The 21,912-nt window shown below is 40.4% G+C and overlaps 1 protein-coding gene across 6 annotated transcripts in view; it reads right to left on the bottom strand.

Moving 5' to 3' along the window:
* Window positions 1-494: 494 nt before the first annotated feature.
* STN1 (STN1 subunit of CST complex) overlaps window positions 495-21,912 on the bottom strand; it is a 38,464-nt gene continuing 17,046 nt past the window's right edge. For all 6 annotated transcript variants that reach the window (XM_064717425.1, XM_064717427.1, XM_064717429.1 and 3 more), the window contains 8 exons: window positions 20,948-21,043; window positions 16,849-16,920; window positions 14,951-15,112; window positions 13,593-13,704; window positions 12,658-12,820; window positions 5,836-5,958; window positions 5,245-5,317; window positions 495-1,450 (listed from right to left, as the gene is read on the bottom strand). In XM_064717425.1, coding sequence (XP_064573495.1) covers window positions 1,293-1,450; window positions 5,245-5,317; window positions 5,836-5,958; window positions 12,658-12,820; window positions 13,593-13,704; window positions 14,951-15,112; window positions 16,849-16,920; window positions 20,948-21,043 — 959 coding nt within the window. In that variant the 3' untranslated portion in view covers window positions 495-1,292. The remainder of the gene's footprint in view (window positions 1,451-5,244; window positions 5,318-5,835; window positions 5,959-12,657; window positions 12,821-13,592; window positions 13,705-14,950; window positions 15,113-16,848; window positions 16,921-20,947; window positions 21,044-21,912) is intronic.

Here is a 21,912-nt window from a genome sequence, read left to right as displayed (position 1 = left end):
GAGTGAGGCAGATAATATAACAAACCAGAGAGCTGGCACACATGGGGCTACTCACTGGCTTTCCTCATGCATATGGTTTATTTTTCCCTGCTGTGTCAATCCTTATATAGGGCTTTACCACTACAGCTGCCTCCTGGGAGTCTGCTGTTTCAACTGTTACAGGGAAGGTGCAGAGGGAAAAAGGATAAATTCAATCTTTTGTACTCTTGTCAAGTTAAAGGTCTCACCTCCACACCATAAATTAAACAGATTAATTAAACAGACAAGCCCCTGCAGCAGCAAGCTCTCTCTAAACATAAATATTGAACAACTTTGCTTTTTAACTGTTGCACATAATTATTCCAGATCAAACATCTTGCATGGTAACCTTCTTTAGGCTGATGTTGTTTCATCTATGCCTTGTGTTCTTCTGTAAGCACAGATATGGGCAGTATTTTACCCCAAAAGTGACAAAGAATAAAAGACACAAAAAGCAACAGGCAGAGGAGATTACAGTGGGTCTCAATGGTTTCTGTATTTTCTTTTCCAAAGCATTGAATTTATGTTTTACCATTTGTGATCTAAGAAACAACTGAAACAGCAAAATAGTAGCTGAATTTGAAAATTCTGGTCTGAAGAGAAATTGCAACAGCAGACATCAGTAGCACAGATGGGAATGCAGAGGAATGCAAACATGCTTGACAACTAGTGGGCAAGGGATGCAGGACCCCATTCCTGAACATTACTTTACAGAGAATGGTGAGGATTGCTTTAGTAGTGGGAAAGCTGTCCAAATTGAGGAACATATATTCACAAAGATGCACCAGCACTGCCAGGAAGGACAGGCAAATCCTCCTGTTTTTGTGTCCTTTCTCTAGGTGTTACCAAGTTCACATAAAATTAAAGATTACAGCTATTACCACATGAAACCTAGCAAGATCAATCATTGAGCCAGAAGAATATCTCCTGAGATGACCACTGCTGTAAACAGTGATCTTTAGCAGTGACTTTTCTTTAGGCACACTGGATGCAGATGTGAGGATGATCAATGTCTCATCTTACTCCAAGAGCACAGTTTCTTTTCCAGTTTCCCTGCTAGATTAGAATGTCCAGAATGAGTTTGATACCACTTTCACTAGGAATAGCAAGGAAGTCAGGAAGAATATTAAAACAAGTATTTGAACAATTTCTCTGAAGCTGAACAAAAATAGCATTTGGAGAATCAAAAGGCTCTTTTTTATCTACTATCTAGATAATACCAGATAATTACAGTTTCTCTCAGTCTCTCAACCTCTCTTTCTTATCTTTTCTCTTTAAAATACCATGAAATATCCTTCCATAGTGCTGACAACATCACTGTTACTCTCCAGTAGTTCCAAGACCCGGTGCATCACCACTTCAGGCAGAGAGGGGCTGTAGCTCTGCCGAACACAGCTCAGGACATGAAGGAAATGGCAGCCTTTTTCAGCATCTGCAGGAAAAAGGAAAATGCAGCCAGGCATGAAAGAAATACTTCAGTGTGTCTCTTTTGAACTATCATAATACAGATCAATCAGGAAAAATCCCAGAGCCCTAGATACAGAAACAGACATGTATTCAGAAGAAAGAGATCCTGTCTGTGCCTACAGTTCTCCAATTATCAACTGTTCCCAGTGACTTTTCTGAGAAGTGTCAGGGCTGTAACAGTAGTAATGAGGGTGAAAGATAACTCAGTCTTGACTACTCTTAACATACATGGCACAGTACAACTCGATGAGGAGTTTAATAATGCAAGGGCACCTCCACTGTGCACCTGTGCAGGCCATCCCGTTTTTGCAACTTCAGAAGGAACCAAATGAAAGTCATTTTACTGAGACCCAACTTCACAGCCTTCAAGCACAGCAGGGAGATGCTTGGCCAAGGCCTGTAACCGCTGGCCCAACGCTGGCATCTTGTGGAAAAATTGCTGCACTGCAACTGCATTCACCTCGCAATGCTATCCCATCCCTACCCTGCAGACCACCCAGACAATTATGGGAGTAGACAGTCATGGAACCATCAGTATCAGATTTTATCTCCTTTTAAGTGGAATTAGCCCTGCAATGTACAAGAGAAGAGAAGTTTAAAATAACCCCCTTTGCTAGGGGCAAGCACAGAGGTGGCTGCACACATCTGTTCTGTGCCAGGTGGGGCATTGTTTGAAGCTGTCCCAGTCATCATTTCCTCCACTAATCATCAGTGCTGCAAGCTCCCAGTCCCCCAGGTGCTGAGGTCCACAACATATTTCTCCACAGCAGCTGACAATGGAAAAAAGACATAAATCAGATTTATCAGCACAAATTATTTTCCATCTCCTTTGCTCACGCGATGCAAGGCAAGTTTGATAAGGGTACTGAGAAACTGCCATGGGCCAGGAAGGGCCTTATATTTTGTTGTGTTTTGTTTTTTTTAGTTAATTCTCTACTCTAGAATCTGCTGAGCCCCAGAGCTGGATCAGAAAAAGCTGTTGAGAAAAGTCACTGATAGATAGCAGTAAATAAACAGTTCAGCCTAATTCTGATTAGGCTGTGAATCAGGCAGATATACTTCCTCAGAAGTATCCAGCATGATAAAAAGACCTTTGTGGCCAATAGCCAAAAATGTGTCCACTACCCTGGGAGAGATAACTGCAGAGAACAGAACAATGCCTCTACCTGGTCATAGTGACTGTTGTTGCAAACAAAATGGGCAGCTGCACTTTACATTTGTCATAGGTTTGTCATAAGAAGGTCAAATTGCCCATCCCTGATCCAGAGGAACTTAAATCTCAATGAATTACATTAATGACTCAAGTGTTACCTAACAGGACAATGTGTACTTTCCCCCTAGATGCTGGTAGAAAACAGCACTTTGGGGAAGCTGCAGGTGTGTACAATTATTAAGTAACCCAAAAACACTCCTGTCCCTCTTTCACTGAGATCCTGGGCTCTTGCTTTTGTCCAGCAGCTGAGGGAAGCCAGGCTGTGATTGACTGTCCTGCCTGACAACCAACATCAGAGGGGACAGAGTTTTAGAACTGCCATTTGCTCACTGTAGATGTCTCACACAGAGTATATTCTGAAATATTAAATTTAACTTCAAGTGGTTCTGGTTTTTGTCCTCTCTACCATTAGCCTGATTGAAGCCTAAAATTTATAAAACAAAGAAAGAAACAAACCAAAACCCAAATCCATTTTGCAGTTCAGTCTGGAATCAAAATGTGCTATCTGGCTATATTAAGTTTCTAGATGAACCCACAGTGGTGTCTCATGAGTGCATTTAAGATCAGGAATTATAAGTGGAGCCAAGGACTAGGATTGTCAGGTAGGCACATTACAGATCAGGGCTTGTGCAGCTCTGAGTAGGCAGGCAAGATTTTTTTTTAAATTTGTACAATAGTTTCAGACAGCTGGGTTGGGCCTGGGAATGTGTCACAACTACAGCAACGGGGCAAGGCGTTGCCTGGAAAACTGGCAGAGAAGTAACTCATTGGAGAGAAGAGTTTGATTTATCATAAATCATCCCTCTTGTCATGGAAGATTACTGTTACTCTTGGAGGAAAACGGGTAGGAATTTCTTGCAACAAACAAGAAAAAGCCCTAGAGGTGAATGGCCATGTCCCTGTTTTCTCGCTCCTGGAGCTCCCACCAGCAGAGGGGGGCCGGCAGCCACGCTCAGCTCGGCGCTCTTGCATCATCCCCGGACAGCAAACACCGCCGTGCCTGCTGCTTTCCATTGAAGCTCCTTGGCTTTGCTTCCACTGCCAAGGACCAGGACATTGAAATGGTCCTTCTGGAAAGCAGCAAAGGGACACTGACCTGGAAACTAAGCAGGGGGAAAGCTTCAAGGAGAACAAGAGGGTTTGTAAAACAGTTGCTAATTCTAAACTGCTTATTATGGAAAACATGGCTTTGAGGACTCAGGACTCTTCAAAGTCTTTTCTGTGACTGATCTACAAATTACTCTCTGCTGCTGACTTCACTGACCGAAAGAACTTCCCAGCTTCCCATGGATCACAGAGTACTTGACCAGTGTGACAATGCACAAGAAGGGAACAAATAGGGGGCAGTCATTCAGTGCCTCTGTCAACTGTATGGAGGTTCTGGCCTTGATAGTGGCATAGTTATATTTAAAAAAGCATGTTATCAGGAGAACTAACTGATGCATAAAATGAGCAAAGGAATGATTTGACTCTTAGAGAAATGATGTTTTTTAATTGGATAAAAGACAATAAAACAATGTGATACAGCAATTTGTTGCACTGAAACACCCTCAAGAAAACAAGCCCATATTAACCTGCATGCCCAGTAGTAACCTCTTCTCCCAAGACCTTGTCTAACATTGTACCACTCAAGAGAGACAGTTAAAACTCAAACTTGATTCTGCCTCATTTAGCCTTTTTTTCACTGCAGAATACCCATCATACTCCAGGTCCTACAAGTGCTATTGTAGTTATGATAGTATAGGGATATGAGCAATTTAAGATTTTATGCCTTATGTTCCAGTCAGTCATTTATTCTGTACTAAAGCACATTCTGTCCCACAAATAGCTGCACTCCTGCAGCAAGTGATCCCTGCTGACACATTCTATCCCATGAACTGAAATACACTCTGTAGCAATGTACCTGCGTAATTAGAACACATTCACGTCAAGCACAAGTTATCACTCTGACAATAAAACACAATAGTTTGAGGGACAGGGATAACTCAGAAGCCACCTGAGGCACATTATCTGAAAAGAAATAGACTTTGTTCGACTGAAATCCTTAACTACAGAAAAATACCATCTGAGCTCTACCCGAGCTTAAAATCTCCAGAGAATATCCTACTGACTTAAGCAAGTTGTATTGTTGACTTAAAGGAGGCGGGGATTTCACCTTTCTGCATGGTCACTTTTGTGTCAACTCCCCTGCAGAAACTGAACCAGCAAGATTTGCTACTTCTTCAGAATGCAGAGCAACACCTGCTAGGTGGTGACCTGACTGTATTACATTTGGTTCCTCCCAAAATCTAAGTATTCTCAAAAGATACAGATCTAAGATAATGGCTGCTTATTTCAGATGGGAGAAGTTTGCTTCCTGCTGGGCACACCTGCTCTTTCTCTCTCCATGCTCACAGGAAGCTGCTCCTGCACTGCTGCTTTTAGTTTTACTGATTAGCTACACCAGCAACAGCTTAAGCTCGAGGGTGAGGACAGGCAGCAGGAGGAGATATTGTCACCAGTATATCAGCACCAGCTCATCAGAGCTTGATCACCCTGCTACTTACGCCTGGGTTTTCGACAGTCTTCTTTAATCACATCAAGGGTCACTTTAAACAGCTCCTTATCATGGTCAGTCACCTGGAGAAAAAAGAAGAAATTGGCCTTGCTGTTGAAAAACAATCCACTGACGTGGTGTATTCTAAGCTAACACTGTCATAATTACACTCTGCACTTTATGCTGCCTCCAAGACTAATAATGGACATCAAATCTTCAGGCAATATTTTTACTACTATTAGCAGCATCCATGAATTAGGATACAACTAAGTTTGACCCAAAGGAGGGTGACTGCCTCAGCAGAACAGCAAGCTTGAACCCACTTGGAGAACTGTCCCAGGCCCCAGGTTTCCGTGAGCTCAGCTGGATCAGAGCAGTTTGGCAACCCAGTGAACACAGGCAGAACTTGGAACAACTCAGTAGTACAATCAACAGTGAAGTAAGCTGCAGAAAATACTTCTGAGTCAACTGAGAGCATCTCGATGTCCTGCTGCTCTTTCTGAAACATTTCTACTATTTCTGCAGTATTTTTATTGTTTTTACTGATTAGGAGTTCAGTCATACCACTGAACTTTCTTGCAACCACAGCTCAGTTCCTTACATAGTATAAGTCCTTGGAGCTGCTAGGTTTCTGGAAAACCACTCCTTTTTCTTGTAGCATCTTTATTGCTTCCTTAAAAACACCATGAATCCTTTTGGAACTGGAGCTACTTTCTGACTTCACCTGGATGGAAAGAAAGGAATGAAGCAGATGGTGAGAAATCTAAGCTCAACCAAAGTTACCAGCAAAAGCTCCAGATGCTTACAAGAAAAAGATGACTTCAGATCCTCTTCAACATGAATTTTGTTACACATTTTTCTTCATTTAGTAATTCACAAATCATATCTGTTATGTATGAAATAATCAACAATGCTGAGCTTTAAACAAAACCCAAACACCAGAAGCTTGTATCAATCCTGAGGAACCACAATCTCTAAACTGCCTTCTTTGTGATTAGCAGCTATTTGGTGATGTACCAAGAAATCTTTTTTTGGAACGTTCTTGTGATGCTTGCAGTTCATTTGACTTTCTTGTTAATCAAGATTTGTTCACTTTCAGAGTTTTCCTGGTAATAAGGGTGAAGGTAGGGGTAGGAAGGTAGGAAAATCAGTATTTTGTAAGGTGATATTCAGGAGGAATCCAAGGGCTGAGGACTGCATTCCCAACTCCTGATTTCAGGGAAAGGAGAAAACTGACAAAACCAGTCAGTATTTGTTTCTCGTCCCCTTTGTTTACAAATTTTTACAAACATTCTGGTCATGCTCTCAGGAGCTTCTCCACAGCCTAATGAAGTGAAAGGATAAAGAGCTTGCAAGAAATTAAGACAAGCATATGAAATAAGGAAACAAAGGACTCAGTTTTAAGGGTAGGTGGGAAATTAGTTTTTTGTGAAAGGAGAACAATGTATCTGAAAGTCCTAACTGAGGTTATTTAGAACACAGGGTTCTGGGTTTGGGACACTTCTAAAAGAGAAGGAAGGAAGGGGAGGGGAAAAAAAACCAGGGAAAAGCAGTGTTTGTTTGGAAGTAGAGCAGATCTAAGAGAGTGGAATGACAGCTAGGGAAGTAGAAGGAAATAATTACTTGTGGAGGAGGGAAAGTATGTGTAGATAAGAGCAAGACTATGATTTACTCTTCTCCATCTCCATCTGTCCTACTGTGTCCTTCAACCTCCCATTTATCTAAAGACTGCTTCAGTTCCCCAATTGCTGTTTTCTCATCTGTTGGGAGCACACTGTGCTCCCTGTGGTTTTCTTTGAGAAGAGAGCTAAACTGCTTCCCACAAACCACCATGTGATAACTAGAACCACACCAGAGCAACCAGAGCAAGATCTGCCAAGCCATTCCTTCAACTATCACCAGAAATGCTCCCACCCTGTTCTGAACAGAAACATCAGACTTCACATGTCCTACTTCACTCACCAGGAGCAGCTCAGAGCCTGGGGAGTGAAGCAGGCAATCACCATGAACTAGAAGGAAAGTACATGAATATGTGAAATGGACACCACAGGAGCAAAGGAAGAATCTCTCCTCACAAAACACTCATTCAATGCATTTGCACCTCTCAAGGGACACTGCAACAGCCTGGAAGCTGATGTACCTAACTGGGAATAGTTCTGGGATCCAAAAGGGATATTGGTGTTAGCATGTACCTAACTGGGAATAGTTCTGGGATCCAAAAGGGATATTGGTGTTAGCATGCATCACAAGTTTCTCCCTCCTGTTCCTCCAGATGACCCTCAGCATTTCAACAGGCCATAATCACATCTCTCTCTCTGTCCCACAACAGCTAATTCTCTTTTTCCTCTCAAATCACCAGCAAAAATAATTGCTGAATACTTCAAGATAATTATAACAGAACAATGGCTCTTATTCTCAGTTCAGTTTCCTCTGTTTCAGACTGAAGGATTCAGTGCCTGAACCTTGTCTGTCCTCCTGTCCACCATAGTACCAATCTGGATAACAACAGACTCTACTTCTAATTACAGACTTGGCCATGCATCTGGACACTGTTCCAGTCACTGCATTAATACCACTAAGGTATTTCTCTTTATTGTGCCTCTTCTGATGAACTGAAGAAACAAACATAAAATGCATCAGGAAGGATTAAGTGAAGAGGGAATATTTGCTCACAGAAAAGCACATTCTCACAGCCATATGTAAAATGAAGAGACTTTGCCTCTCACTCAAATGCAGTAATAAATCCTCAAGAATGTAAGAAATTGCTAGCAAAGCAACCAACTCAAGACTCTGATCAATTTTTAATGTGAAAGCAAACATTTGGGGAGAAAAAAAAAGATAAAAATATTTCCAAAGAAGCGCAATAATTATTCGGTTTGGCTCACCACTGAAATCCTGTCAGAAAAGGGAGATAATTAAAAACAGACTCTGTGTGAACTGACACACAGCTCAGCTTGGATGGATACTGAAACAGAATCACTAAGAATGCAAGTCAAGGCACTGACAGAGTGAAAGCAGCGAGGCCTTATTATAAGTAAGCAGCTGCTCCATATCAGCACTCTCTCATATGTGCTGCAGAATCCATGGAGAAGGGCTTCATGGCAGAAGGACTGTTTCTGAAAACCAAAATAGGGCTCCTGCCCACTTTAATAGTACCATATTATATATTAATACAAAAATATTATGTATTATTGGTGTTTAGTAGTACCATAAAATGACAGGAAAATTTTGAGGTTTTTTCTTTGTGTGCTCTAGAACATGCTTCCTCTTCTCCATTCCTCTGGGTAAGGCAGCAATTCAGTTTCTTTGTCAACACAGACTGAAATTGCTTATTCTGCTCTTTTGGTCCACCCAATGTAACTCCAGCATCTCATCCTGCAAATGCACAGGTCAATAGTTCTTCTCCCCAATATCTCTCCCAATGTTCACACCTCCTTTTGCAAAGTGCCCCCCTTGGGCATGCCTTAGTTTCAGGGTGCACCATTTCAGGTTCTCTCAAGCAGTAACAGCAGGGTCTTCCCCCTCTCTTCCAAATCAAGTCCTTTTCAAATAAATGAAGCTGTACATGCAAAACCTAGGAGCATTCAAGGATCAGTCATCCCTTTTGTAAAGCACGTTGTGTGTGTATGTGTGTAACCTGACACAGAAGCAGCTATTAAATAATAATTTTACTATCATTACCCTCACTCCCAAGAATGGCCAAGGGCTCTGTAGCAAAGCCAACAGAACAATCTATGTATCCAGAATTAAATTGGTCCTTTAATCAATATATTCCATCTGATAGGCCTCACACAGCTTAGTGGGCTGGTGCTGTGCAACCAGTTATTCTCAGATCTTTAAAACAAGACAAATTCTCTCTACAATCAATATTAGGTCAAAGAAATGAAGTGGCAAAGGAATTAGTGAGCCTGTTTAAAACACTGGAACTATGCAACCTTTGACTCATTATGAATCACACCCTGATGGTGTTAAAGTTTCCTGGTATAACCACACATGTGATTCTACTCAGGAAATCACCTTTTGCATTTCCTCATGTAATGTTTAATCCTGGGCTTAGGCAGGTGACAATTTTAATAATAGTGATCCTGGACATGTCAGTCCTGAAGTCCTATAATAAGCTTTGCAGCTTATTATAGCAAATAATATTTAAAATAATATTTTTATATGTTTAAATAATATTTAAAAATATTTAAATAATATTTAAAGCAGTGGTGAAACTTCCTTGAGAGGCAGAAAGACAAAGACCCTGCATCAAGAACTTTCAGTGAACTGTTACACCTACAGTACAATGAACAGGGTGGGCACAGACAGTGTGAACAACACTGCAAAACTTCCTGCTTTAACTACTTCCCATTGGTGACCTTGAGATAACATTCAAATCAAGAGGAGCACAAACAGCACCCTCTGGAAAGCACAACTCAAGCCATGTGTCCAGGGCAGTGACATTCACAAACTGGAATGGCAGCACTAAAATAGCACACACTATAGCTTATGCATGGCAGAAGGGCAGAAATATTGTTAATCAAGACTGGCTGGTTTAAAGCATTTCAGTTGAGAAATTGGATGGATCCACTTAACATGCAGCTTTCTTTAAAAATGGGACCAAAGGCTTGTCCATTTGCCAAACATAATTGCCTAAGTCCAGTAAGTACACTCTGGAGGTTCTCTAAGCACAAAATTACTTTTTCTTCTTTTACTCGCAGTCTTCCTTCTGGTACCCACCCCTCCAGACTCAAAAGTCACTTGTTTTAAGGGCGAGGGAAAAGGCTACACCTTTGGGATAGATGGAGAACTGGTTATGCAAATTAAAGCTCCAATGGCTTTAAAACTCATAAAAGATTTGTTAATTTTTAACTACTTTTAAAAGCAGTTAAATTCTCTTCCTCATCATTTGTAGACTATAAAATTAAATTTTCCCTAGTATATGTCTGAGAAGAGGAAATTATTTCAGTTCTGCCAGATGCATCTGCTAGAGGGAAATTTATTCCAGACAGGCAGAAGACTGCACTGCCAGGGAGGCATGAGGACTGGAATGAGGCATTTATTGTAGGACCTGTATGGGATGTGGACACGGCTCAGCTACACAGTAATGCTGAAAAGGAACACAGAGATGCTGCCAACCTCAAACCATCCCAGCTAACTCTTCCATCTTCACCCTCTGCTCCACTCCACTGCAGTGACTCCACAGCAGCTCATCACCTCCCTGGGGAAAATATTCCATGGGGAGACACTCTCCCACTATGATGAACATTGTGTAAGTACTTTACAAGTTGGGAAAGAGATGAAGGGGGAAAGGAAGAGAAAGGAAACAAATAGTTTAACAGCAACTTGTGCTCTAGAACACTGGAATCAGGATAAAAAAATAAACCTATACATCCAAATAACTCATCCTTTTACAAGCAGGAAAAGTGCAAGAAGTGAACAAGTGTGTATATTGAGGCATGGCCTAATTAGCTGAGTTGGCTCTGTAGCTCCTGCCTTGCCAAATAGGCCACAATAACATTGTTCCACATCAGCAGCACCTTTTATCCTCTTGGTTTGAGAGCAGCAGAAAACAAAAGACTACTGAAGAGAAAAGAAAGGAAGAGGGACAGAAATCAGATCTATTACACTTCCTTTTGTGGATGGAACTGGGTACTTGACCCTTTGCCAATTATGAAAGGTGACACCTTCTAGAGATGGAGTAGACGAACAAGGAAATACATTTCCAGAGCATTACTAGGCACTCCTAAGGCATTCATGCCACTTGACAACTGAAGGTCTTTTCTTATGCAAGAACAGATAACCTTCTTTGCAAGAAATTAGTAGTAAAGGACAATAAGTAGAACTGCAATTTCTAAATAAGCAGCTGTGCACCCACATTCCTGGGACATATACTCACGTCCTTGTATCAGGGTCAGGAGCAACTAACAATTATTATGATAGCTCTTCATGACTGCTAATAACACTGATGCTACAGTATTTTTCTTGATTTGGGGTTTTTGAGTTATTTTTCTTTTGGTTGGTTGGTGTTTTGTTTGGGTTGGGTTTTCTTGGGGGATTTTTTCAGTCTTTCTATGTTTGTTCTGCACCAGTTCCTACTTTAAATGGCTTTGTAAATTATTTATCTTAGTCTTTCTATAAATGCTGAAGCATTTAAGTTTCCAGTATTGGACACAATGGCGACTACTTCCTTTATTGCAAAGTGTTTGGGAACTTTCAATACTGCTTCAGCTAGTTTAGAATGTACCAGGTGCCATGTTGGATAATCTACTAGCAAAATTTTCTGTCCAAAATGAGAATAGCTCCTGTTAGTGCTAATATCCATGTTTGTTTTACAGCAAACCAGGAAAAAAGACTTTAATGAAAACAAACAAATAACCCCAACTCAGTTATCAAGAAGAGCTATCAGCAGCAGTTCAACAAGGCCAACAAGAAAAAAGCTACTTTTCATTATTATTCAACCTCATCTGCAAGAGTTTGAGTTTTGTGTTATTTTTTGGGTTTTTTAAGAATGAAACAAGCATTAGAATTCAACATACCATAGCACTTAACATTACAGCGCACTTAAAAATCAGGGTAAAAATGTCTGCCAGGGATTTATTTCTCTACAGAAAACCAAAAAGTAAACAAATGAATCACAACACTCCAGCTTAAGTTCCAATTGCCATTGCTTTCATGATAAAAGATGTAACTGTAATCTTTGCAGAAAATTATCACTTCATACAAGTTGAAAATCTGGTTTGTAATTTATCCAACTAATACAGAATAATATAAAGCCATTTTACAAAATGGGTGTTGTTCTGTTTCCCATTCTGCAGCTGATCAAGAGGTTACTAACACACTGGAAAATTTCTTAATAGTTTGGTTACACATAACTGCCTGTAAACTGATTTCAATTTAATGCCACCTTCTCATCCTTTCACAGTTAGGGACTTCCAATGTGAGAAATGTAGCAGAGAGCACGGTTCATCCACTCATCATAACCTCCTCTCGAGAGCTGCATCTCTATTAATATACTGAGCTTCAAATGAGAAAGAAACTAGACAAAGATTTTGTGCTCCCTTCTCCTGATTAGATCCAGGGTCTCAAATCTCTGTCCCAAAAAACTCAAGCACCTTAAAGGGTTCTCTTTTTTTTGACACAGCTACTAATTACAAATCTAGATACAGTAGTGACTGTTGCAGGCTGTAAGATTGCTCAGCCCTAACACAAGATTACCCCTAATAAAAGAATGTTCTTACATTACTTTTTCCTGCCCAGTTTTGTATGTCTAAAGGAACAAGATTTCTTCAAGCTCTGTAAATAATTAATGTGTAAAGCTCAAGCACTAGTTGGTTTTTGAATCCTCTGAAGACACCAGTCTCTTATCTGTTTATGCTTTAAAAGAGTACATGGTATTATCTCCCCCCACTAAAAGCCTGGAACAGGTGCATTCACTCACCTCCTCACAGCTGGGGCTGGGTAGATGCACACCCATCAGAGACACCAGAGAATCAACAGTCTCCAACTCCTGCTGGTAAAAGGTCTGAACTTTGTTTTCTAATAGAAAGCCTTGCACTTTCTCATACAGCATGTGGATTGAGAAATTCTGACCCTCCGGGCCACTACAAGGATACACAGAACATGTCAAAAGGTAAGAAATGTGTTTTAGAACAATTACATAAAGTAATTGTAAAAAAAACCAAACAACAGTCCACTGGACTGGTTTCAAAGGTCAAAGGATGTTTTACTGTTCTTAAAGAATTTGAATTTAAATCCTTAATTAAAACAGATCATTTTTATAAGTATAAACATTCAACTGTTCTTCTTCAATCATTTGCTGTTAGGCTTTTTGTGAATTTAAGATCTGTAGTCTCTGAAACAACACTACATGCACCAGGCCTCCCAATAAGCATCCAGCTACCCTGAAACTGAGTACAGGAGTGAGTGTTTGACTCAGCTTATTGAGGCTATGGATTTGTGATTTGACAATGACAAGGGCAGGAGAGCACTTCAGTGGAACAGCTCCTTAACCTTACACATAAAACAACATCAGTCAGTCAAGGATACATCTCAATCCTCTGCTGACCTCAGCCCCAAATCTTGCTCTAAATCCCATTTTTTTTCACTAGATGAAAGAGGTCTGTACACATTATTTTACTTCCTTCCTAATATTCACTTTAGTTCAGCACTATATTTCTTTCCTCAGATTATGGACAGGTATCTCATCTGTATCTATCACCAATTATTTGGGAGAAAAGCAGACTGCTACTGTAATGAATGCAGTCTGAATCACAGTCAGGCCCTGCTCTATTTTTTTCCAGAGTTATTACAACAAGTAAACAATCATAATATCCCATACTTTGCCCCAGGAGCAGTTCTGCATACTGCATTTACCTCTGTATTTCCTCAGGGCTCTTGAAAGGTTTATCATAAACTTCTCTATAGAGACAGGGGAGCTCCAGCATTCTCGAAATCTGGACATCACACACAGGATCATCCACTTTATCTGGAAAGGCAATGAGAACTTGTAAACCTGGCCAGGACTCCCACACAATTTTTAAAGCAAGCAAACCTAAGGCAGCACAACAGAGTTTCACAGCCAGTATTAAATTGGCAAAATTTGTTCACTGTGGTTTTCATAAAAACAAACCACAAAGGCCAATCCTTCTTTTACAGTTTACAAGGAGGAAAAATGGCCTGTTGTGGTGCATTACAGATTATGATTTTGTCTGACAACTTATTTAACCAGAATTTATGATCTCTATTTTACCTTTCAGCAGCCTTTATCCATTAAATGAAGTTAACACGTAGTAAGGAGCTTTATTTGGGCCAAAGTGAAAGCAATTTAGAGGCTATTTGAATTGCATGGCTCTCTTTGGTATTATTACCAACCCATGAATGGGTTGTACATACTCATAAATCTTCTGTCTGGAAAGGGAGGCTGAACTCCCTTGCAAACTTAAGCTAGAGCTGAAAAATCTAGATTTTTTTATCTGACTTATACAGGGTTTTTAAAAGACAGGATTTTCTTCACTAAAGAAATCATTTCAGTATTATCTATGTAAGATCTCACTGGGGAAAATCAGCTCTTACACAACAGCACAGACACGGAACTGAGAAGCAGTTATGTAACTGGAAGCTCCCAGAGCTGTGGGCTGCAGAGCCCTGCTGCTCCAGGAGCTGTCAGACACAGAGGCAGCACCTGCATGCAGATCTGTGCCTGAGGAACACTTCTCCCTCATCCTGCACAGCCAGGGAGCTGAGGAGAAGCCAGGCTTCAGTGGGACCCTGCCCATATGCTGCTGCCTGCCCAGGGAATGGATTGGCTGTGATGAACAGCAGCCACTTCTCCAAAGCCCTCAGCACCCTTGGTGAAGTGGGACACAGACGGTCAGCAGCTCCCTTCCCACAGGCTTTGGCTGCTCTACTTCAACACAGAGAAATGTGAAGAGCAAATCACTCTTGCAGACACCCAACCACAGTGTCTGTGTGGTATTCTTGTATGCATGCTAATCAGCTTTTACAGTTTTTCCAGGAATGCCTCATTTACAGGCAGTCTAACCTCACACATTACATAGTGTCTTCTGACCTTATGCTGCTACAACTGAAATAAAGATATACAGATGAGAATCCTTAGAAAAATGAGATGCCAGAAAATAATGTGGAAAATATTCAATTAATTACATAAAGCTCAGATATTTTCACAGATTCAGACATCTTAGTTACCTATATCACAGATTCATAACACTCACAAAAACATGAAGCCTGAATTTCTCTTTGTTGCCTATAGGTTCGGATGTGACCTCTGACCCTGACAACATCCCCAATCTCCAGCTTGGTTTTCTGGCTTACTGTTTCTTGGAGTTTCTTCAGCTGTTCAAACACACTCAGACTGCTGGGTGTGCTTGAATGACCTGCAAGAAGTGAGGGAAAGGGAGTCAGGCACTAAAGTCAATGCATTAATTGTCCTTTTGCATTCATCCACCTAAGCACCACAGGAGTCATATCACTAAAAAAGGGTAAGGTCCCAGGCACCATGTGTCCTGGGTAGGAAAACTTCTGGGTGACAAAATTAGTTTACTGTATTGTACTTATTTGAGTTGTTCACCTGGGGAAAATATAAAAGGGAGAAGACACTGATTTACCTCTGAAAATGTCATAGATGGGTTGCAGAATTGAAACATAAATTTGAAATTGTTTTGGCATTTTTTGATTTTATCATGCTAAGATGGATGAAAGGGGAAAAGTTAGCTGAACTTTTTATGCAAATGAAGAACGAGTCATCTGAGGTGGGGCCAAAGCATTCATGTGATGCAATTTGATGTCTACACTGGGGTGAATCCAGCTGAGGTGAATTCAACTTGACAGAACCTCACATTTACATAACACTGCTTTGTAGGACAGTAAATCCTTCATAACTTAAAACCTGATTATTGCTCCAAGAATCCCTGATCACAATTACAAAGGGCTGGAAGAAAGTTTCTTGTGCCCCCTAAGAGCTTTCTTTAGCAGGTACAAATAAATGAATTTACATTCTTAGCATAGTGTCCATCCAAGCACTACTGATGTATGAGTAAAATAAGAATACAAGGCTGAAAAGCATTCTTGGTCCTCATTCTATTTCAAGCAGTATTTAATGCAATTCCTTTTAATGCATCTTAGTTCCTCACTGAAGTTCCTCAAAACTGATTTGATTGCATGTCTCCTTTTTCTTTTTTTTGAAAGCTGTGCCAGATCATCACCTCTCCAAAGTGAGAGCTGTCTTCTACATTCCAGTTGGGACCATTTGTACCACCTGTCATAGGATTGTTAAATATAAGTATGAATTATCTGTCTGTATAAATGGGCTTGTTCCACAGACATCAGAGCTTTTAACTTTTACATCAAGCTTTCCTTTCTCCATTCTATTAATATGCATTCCTAACACTGCAGATGACACCAGTAAGATTTATTTCAGTAGGATTTGATCAGTTCCATATTAGGGTTGTCAATCCACTACATGGGCTTCCAAGAAGAGCCAAAGTAGAAAGAATTCTGTACTTTGATCTACAAGAAACAGTGGGAGAAAAAGCAAAGAGACAGCTAGACACTAGTGAGTTGTTCTGTTACAATAATACATTAATTTCAAATGCACAATTACTGCACATTTAGGACTTGCCCAAATTGTAAAAGACTGTGGCATCCTCCCACTCTGTTTGAAGCTACTTTCAAGTTCATTGCTGACAGTGTCTGTATGAGCAAGAGTATATGAATCCAAACAAAGCAAGGATAAATCCTGAAACCAAAATCACCAGGACAGGTCAATGGACTGACTTTGGAAACAGAAGTTGTGGCACATTTCCAGCCTAGTTCCTTACTAGATGAAGGCACAGAAAGAACCTTAACAGGCAAATTCTCTGAACAATGTCACAGCAGAGAAATGAAATATCATATTACTCAAATAAGGAAAAGGCAGGGACAGGACATAATGTAATAGTTTTATTGGCATCACCCTTGAACAAAACACAAAAAACTAATAGAAAATTCCCAAAATGGCCCAGGTAGTATTTGCTCTTCTGTAAGTTTGATCACTTATTAAATTGTTTAAGACAGACATAAGTAAAAAAAAAAAAAAACAGTCAAAAGAGGACTTATTTCTTTGATAAATTACCTGATAAAGGCGTTTCTGCTACCATGGGATTTTTCCAGCAGACACAATTAATAACTCCAGTACTATCATCCACTGCAAAAAAAAAAAAAAAAACTGCAAGCATTACAGACTAGGAAAGCAAGCAGTCATGTTCCAAGAAGTGAAGATACATAAATATGTAGGGAGATAACTGCCAAGGAATCTCATTCCAACTGGTTTGGAAGGTAAAGTCCAAACTCTACTTGCATATCTGAAATAATTTCCACAGTTGTTTCAGACATGGAAGTAGCTCTGCACCAGATGTGCTTATGTGCATAGTCAGCAAAGTAACAGGTATATTCTCAAAGAAAGATCATACAGTAATTTAAATTATGAGGCTTCAGTACATATATTAAATACTAAGGGGTTTTAATCTTGTTGACAAGGTCAGGAGAAGAATTAGTTTTGAAGGCTGAAGTCAGACAAATTCAAACAGGAAACCAGGCACAAACTACAGAAGCATTACTGTTAGAGTGATGGAACAGCACTTCAACATTTGGGGATACAACCACGTCAATAAACCAAGAGTGCAGCTGCATTGGTTTCCATGCCAATATTATGCTCAAAGTCTGCTGGTCTTTCCAATTCAAGATGATGTCCAGGGAGCAGAAAGGCAGCTCCCCTAGGCAGGAAGGACAGAAGACATGCATGTTTGTGGCTCTGCTCTAAGCCAGGAATTCCCAATTCAGAGTGTAGGTGCTGGTGGCATGCATGCCACTTCCTCTGCTGAAAAGGCTCAACACCTTCTCCTGAGCATGCAGCTGTTCTTCCTGTTCTGCCAGTGACCAATGAAAATCACTTTGACAATTTCTGCTCCAGGCACTGCATTGTCAATGACAGCAGGAAAAGACAAAACTCAAAGGAAACTAACATCTGTCTGAAGAATCAATTTTCCATAGATCAAGGGACTGCATATAGATGGCTTGTACAACAAACACTCTAAATAGAAAGACACTAAATATCTGTCAAGGATCATCCAGCCAATGCACCTTGCTTCTTGAATGTAACATCTCCAAGACTGAGATTCCACTCCTCACAAGTGGAAACCTGCAATTTTCTTCTTCTCCTTAAAGCAGGTCCATGACTAAAAAAGTAACAGCAATGTTTACTATGAAGGTGCTGATTGATACCTGCAGTCATTTCCTCTGGGAACCATAGCATCAAAGCAAAATGCTTTTGCATTGTCTCACGTGTTTTAAAACAATCTCCCTGTTTGGGGGGGTCTAATTTCAAATTATTCTTTTGCCTTCCAGTTTCCAAGCAGTTTAGCTGCACATTCCTATTAGCAAACTTACAGCACTTATAAGATGCAGGCAATTCCAAATTCCATCACAAAAGTATGCTCCTCTCTGCTCTCTATGCTTTGAGCTGCTGTGTCTGCAACTATTTCAGCAGCTTTAATTTTGTACCAGAGCACAGATAACGATCTGCTGGTAGGATTTCCTCTCCTTGGTACAGACAGACAGCAACTATTTTAGTAGGAGGCAGAACCCTCATAAGCCAGGCCCAAGCCACGTGTGCAAGCCAGCAATGGCAACAAGAAGCAGGGCAGATAACATTTCACTCCTGCATTCCCACAGTCTGTATATGTTCCAGCTTGCACCAACCAAGACAGACAGGCTTCCTACGAAGGGCCTGGAAACAAACCAAGACTGAAGGATTAGGAGGCCAGACTGCTTCTCCTCAGTGTAACAGCTGAAAACAGAGTTCTGGAGAGACTGACCTGTACTTGACCACAGAAGGAATCTGGTAGCAGAGTAAGGTTCTGAAACAAAATTTTGGAATTTCATAGATGAAAGCTTTGAGCAAAAAGACAAGTAACTCTTGCAATTGTATTCTAATTAGACAATCTATTTTAAATGCACAAGGGGTCTACAAACTCTTGAAAACTTCCTGTGCTCCCTATGCCGCCCTTCCTCATCTCTTTGGGTTTAAACTTTTGTTTATTTGGGTTTTTTATGGGTGTACTTTTTGTTTGTTGGGGGTTTTTTCCTGGTTTTTGTTTGTTTGGCTTTGGTTTCTTTGATTCTTGCTTAATTATTTGAGGGGTAGCTCAAAGCTACCTCCTAAATGAGATAATTGTGTAAATTTTTATTTCTTTGTGACAAAAAGGGTATGGCTCTTGTCAGGCCTGCATGGACCTACTGAGATGCCGGTGATTTTTTTTTATTTTAAGTCGATTGCCTTTTAGCTTTTAAAGTTAGTTTTGGAATACAAAGAAAACCACATATGATGTTTGGTTTTGTTAAAAAGCAAAGGAGACAAAAGGGGCCAGAAAGGTGCACTAGGTAAAATATGAGCTTGATCAAAGCAATGTTTTAATTAGATATCATTCTCCTAACTTATCATAATAATAGCAAGAAACAATCAAATCAAAGTGTCAAAATAAGATATTACATAGCATGTAATTTTAATTTTTTAGCCAGGAAAGAGTAAACTAACTCTTTTTCACAATTATAATTTTGTCATCAGTTCTGGCTCTAGAGTTTTCAGCAGAGGACCTAAAATTCTTTAAAGTGACTGATGTGTATTCTGAAACAGACAAATAGGAAGTGAGGGGGGAGGATCAAGGCAGGGACACAAAGACATTTCAGTTCCCTATCAGAGGGAAAGTACAAAGGGGGAATTGCTTTGTAAGTCACTTTTAAGCAGATGGAAAGTGAGCAAGTCCTGAGCAGTGTGTGGCACTCCAACTGATGCAACCCCTGTGACTCACCAGAGTCTGTTGAACGGAGAGATGCAAGAAGTTACAAGCAGGAAACTGTCTAAGAAGTTACAGTTTTGTGCTGCCAGAGTCAGCTTGCCTGAAAGGGAGGGCAGGCTGGGGAGGGGCACTCTGGCAGGTAGCCTGAAAACTCAAACCAGGAACTGCTGGAACAAAGAGTGGAGCTGGATGTGAAAGACAGCAGGAAGCCAGGCTTACTGTGAGCTGCACTTGAAGGTCAGCTGATCTAAGGCCTTAATTCCACTACTCTGCAGTTTCTTTTTATTTCTATTCCTCTACTTTCTGCTCCAGTCAAACATTTTCCACAGGTGTAGTTGTTAAACTGATGCTGAGAGCAGCATGGAAAACCCTTACCCACAGAATTGGTTTTGTCTTGGTCATTTTGATTCTGTCTTCCTCTGTTCTCATGAAGAGATAAATGCATTTGCAGTCAATGCCACCCTGCAGCAGTTTGATGCTGGGGTATCTGGGAGCTGGTTAATTCATCAGCTGTATCTTCACAGCACTCCCAAGGGTCAGGGAACTGCAATCTTACAAGCAAAGGAGCTGGGAAGGAGAGGCACTCTGTGACTCACCTCCACCAGGTGAAAACCCATGGCAGAGGAAGACACTGGCCATAAGGGCTTCAATAGGATCTCTGCATTTGGCTCCCCCTTCCTACTGTGAGGTGACCTCCCCCCACCTTTTGAAACTTGCCACATCACCACTGCTGTACTCTGCTTTTTCTCCAGATGTAAAAGACAGCTGAACAAAATGACAATCAGATGTTTCCATGTTAATAAAACTGAATACTGGGAAAAGCAATACAGAGGAGACAACTCCCAGCTGGTGTTGGCAAGAACTGGTCTATGATGCTTCAGTTAGTTTGTTAAGACTCTTGTGCATCTAAACACAAACAAGCTCCTGACAGCTTTTAGAAGTTGGCTCCAAGATATGACAAGACATACAAAAAGTAAGAAAGGATTTCTAAGGTTCAAATATGGAAGAAGTGATTTCCCATTTGTGGGCACTGTTCAATACATTTGCATCTAACCAAAGCTACTGCAAATAGGAGGGGAAGGTAGCAGAGTCCAGTGACAAAGCAATACCCAAAGTTAAGATCTGCTACGTGACCCCACATGAATCAATCACTCTGTGTTAACAATTTAATTCTCTATTTTTGAAGTGGAGATAAACAGTAGCTTCCCTACATGTGCCAGGTAATCTCAGCTGTAGATATATAATATATTAGGATTAGAACACATTTGTTTCAAGAATACACAAGGACCACATAGGGAGACCTTTTAGTTCTAACAGTAACTAAGATAAACAGTAAAGGCTGATAAGTGCAAGAAGAAAGAGAGACATTTTCCTTACCTCCATAATTATAAAATGCATCTCGCTCCTTCTTTTGAACCACCGTCCCAACAACATCCACCTGTCTTATAGGATGTCCATTATAAAAGAATATACCTAGACACAAAACATGCTTGATTAGTGTAACAATTTCTTTTAACACCCTACTCTACATAGTCACATTTGTCAATTAAAAAAACCATACTTTCTGACATATTTAATAAATCTTAAATTATACAGCACCTACACAGGAAAAATCCCCTGTATCACTGAAGACTAGGGACACTAAAAGGAGAAAGTATCAGCTGTACTTAGGATACTAAAAGCTTGCTTTTGTAGAGTGTCAGAATCTTATTAACCTCTTGTTTTCCTGCACATTTGAATCTGAAAAACAGTTTGCTTGCTGCAAGCTTTAGGGGGTTTTTCTTTGTTTGTTGCTTCATTTGGGTTTTTGTTTTCCTTTGCTTTGTTGTTTGGTTTAGGGTTTTTTTTATATCTTCATAAGGCTTCAGAATAAATAATAGAACACAAAGGAAGCAGTTTGAGCTTCTCACAATGCAGCTGTTCCTGATTAAGGCAGAGCCTCCGAAAGGAAAACTAACATAATTCTGTCTTTCATTTCTAGAGGAACAGGAGCTGTGGGGGCAGGGGGAGGGCAACAGCCCTCTCAGACTGCAGAGTACACTACTGCAGTCATTGTGGACTGCATCCTGAACTTCAGTTTCTGAAAACACATGTTCTAAAAACATCCCTTCAAAGTTATTTTTGTGCATCTATAAAGATAACTTAACACTTAGAAACATGCCCAGGAAAGAGTGAGAAATCACAGCCCAGTGGACTCTGAGAGCACTCAGGCTGCCTTGCTCTGCAATCCCTTTCAAGAGAGTGACAAATGTTGTTAACAAACACTAATGTAAACATCGTACACTGAGGCTTCACAGTCCAACAGCAGGAGGAAAATAGGGCAATAAGCTCCAAATATACCC

This window comes from Zonotrichia leucophrys, chromosome 6 (genome assembly GCF_028769735.1).
Source record: "Zonotrichia leucophrys gambelii isolate GWCS_2022_RI chromosome 6, RI_Zleu_2.0, whole genome shotgun sequence".
In the NCBI taxonomy this organism is placed as follows: domain Eukaryota; kingdom Metazoa; phylum Chordata; class Aves; order Passeriformes; family Passerellidae; genus Zonotrichia; species Zonotrichia leucophrys.
The sequence above is the reverse complement of the archived record's forward strand: the minus strand, read 5'-3'. Positions and strand labels throughout refer to the sequence as shown.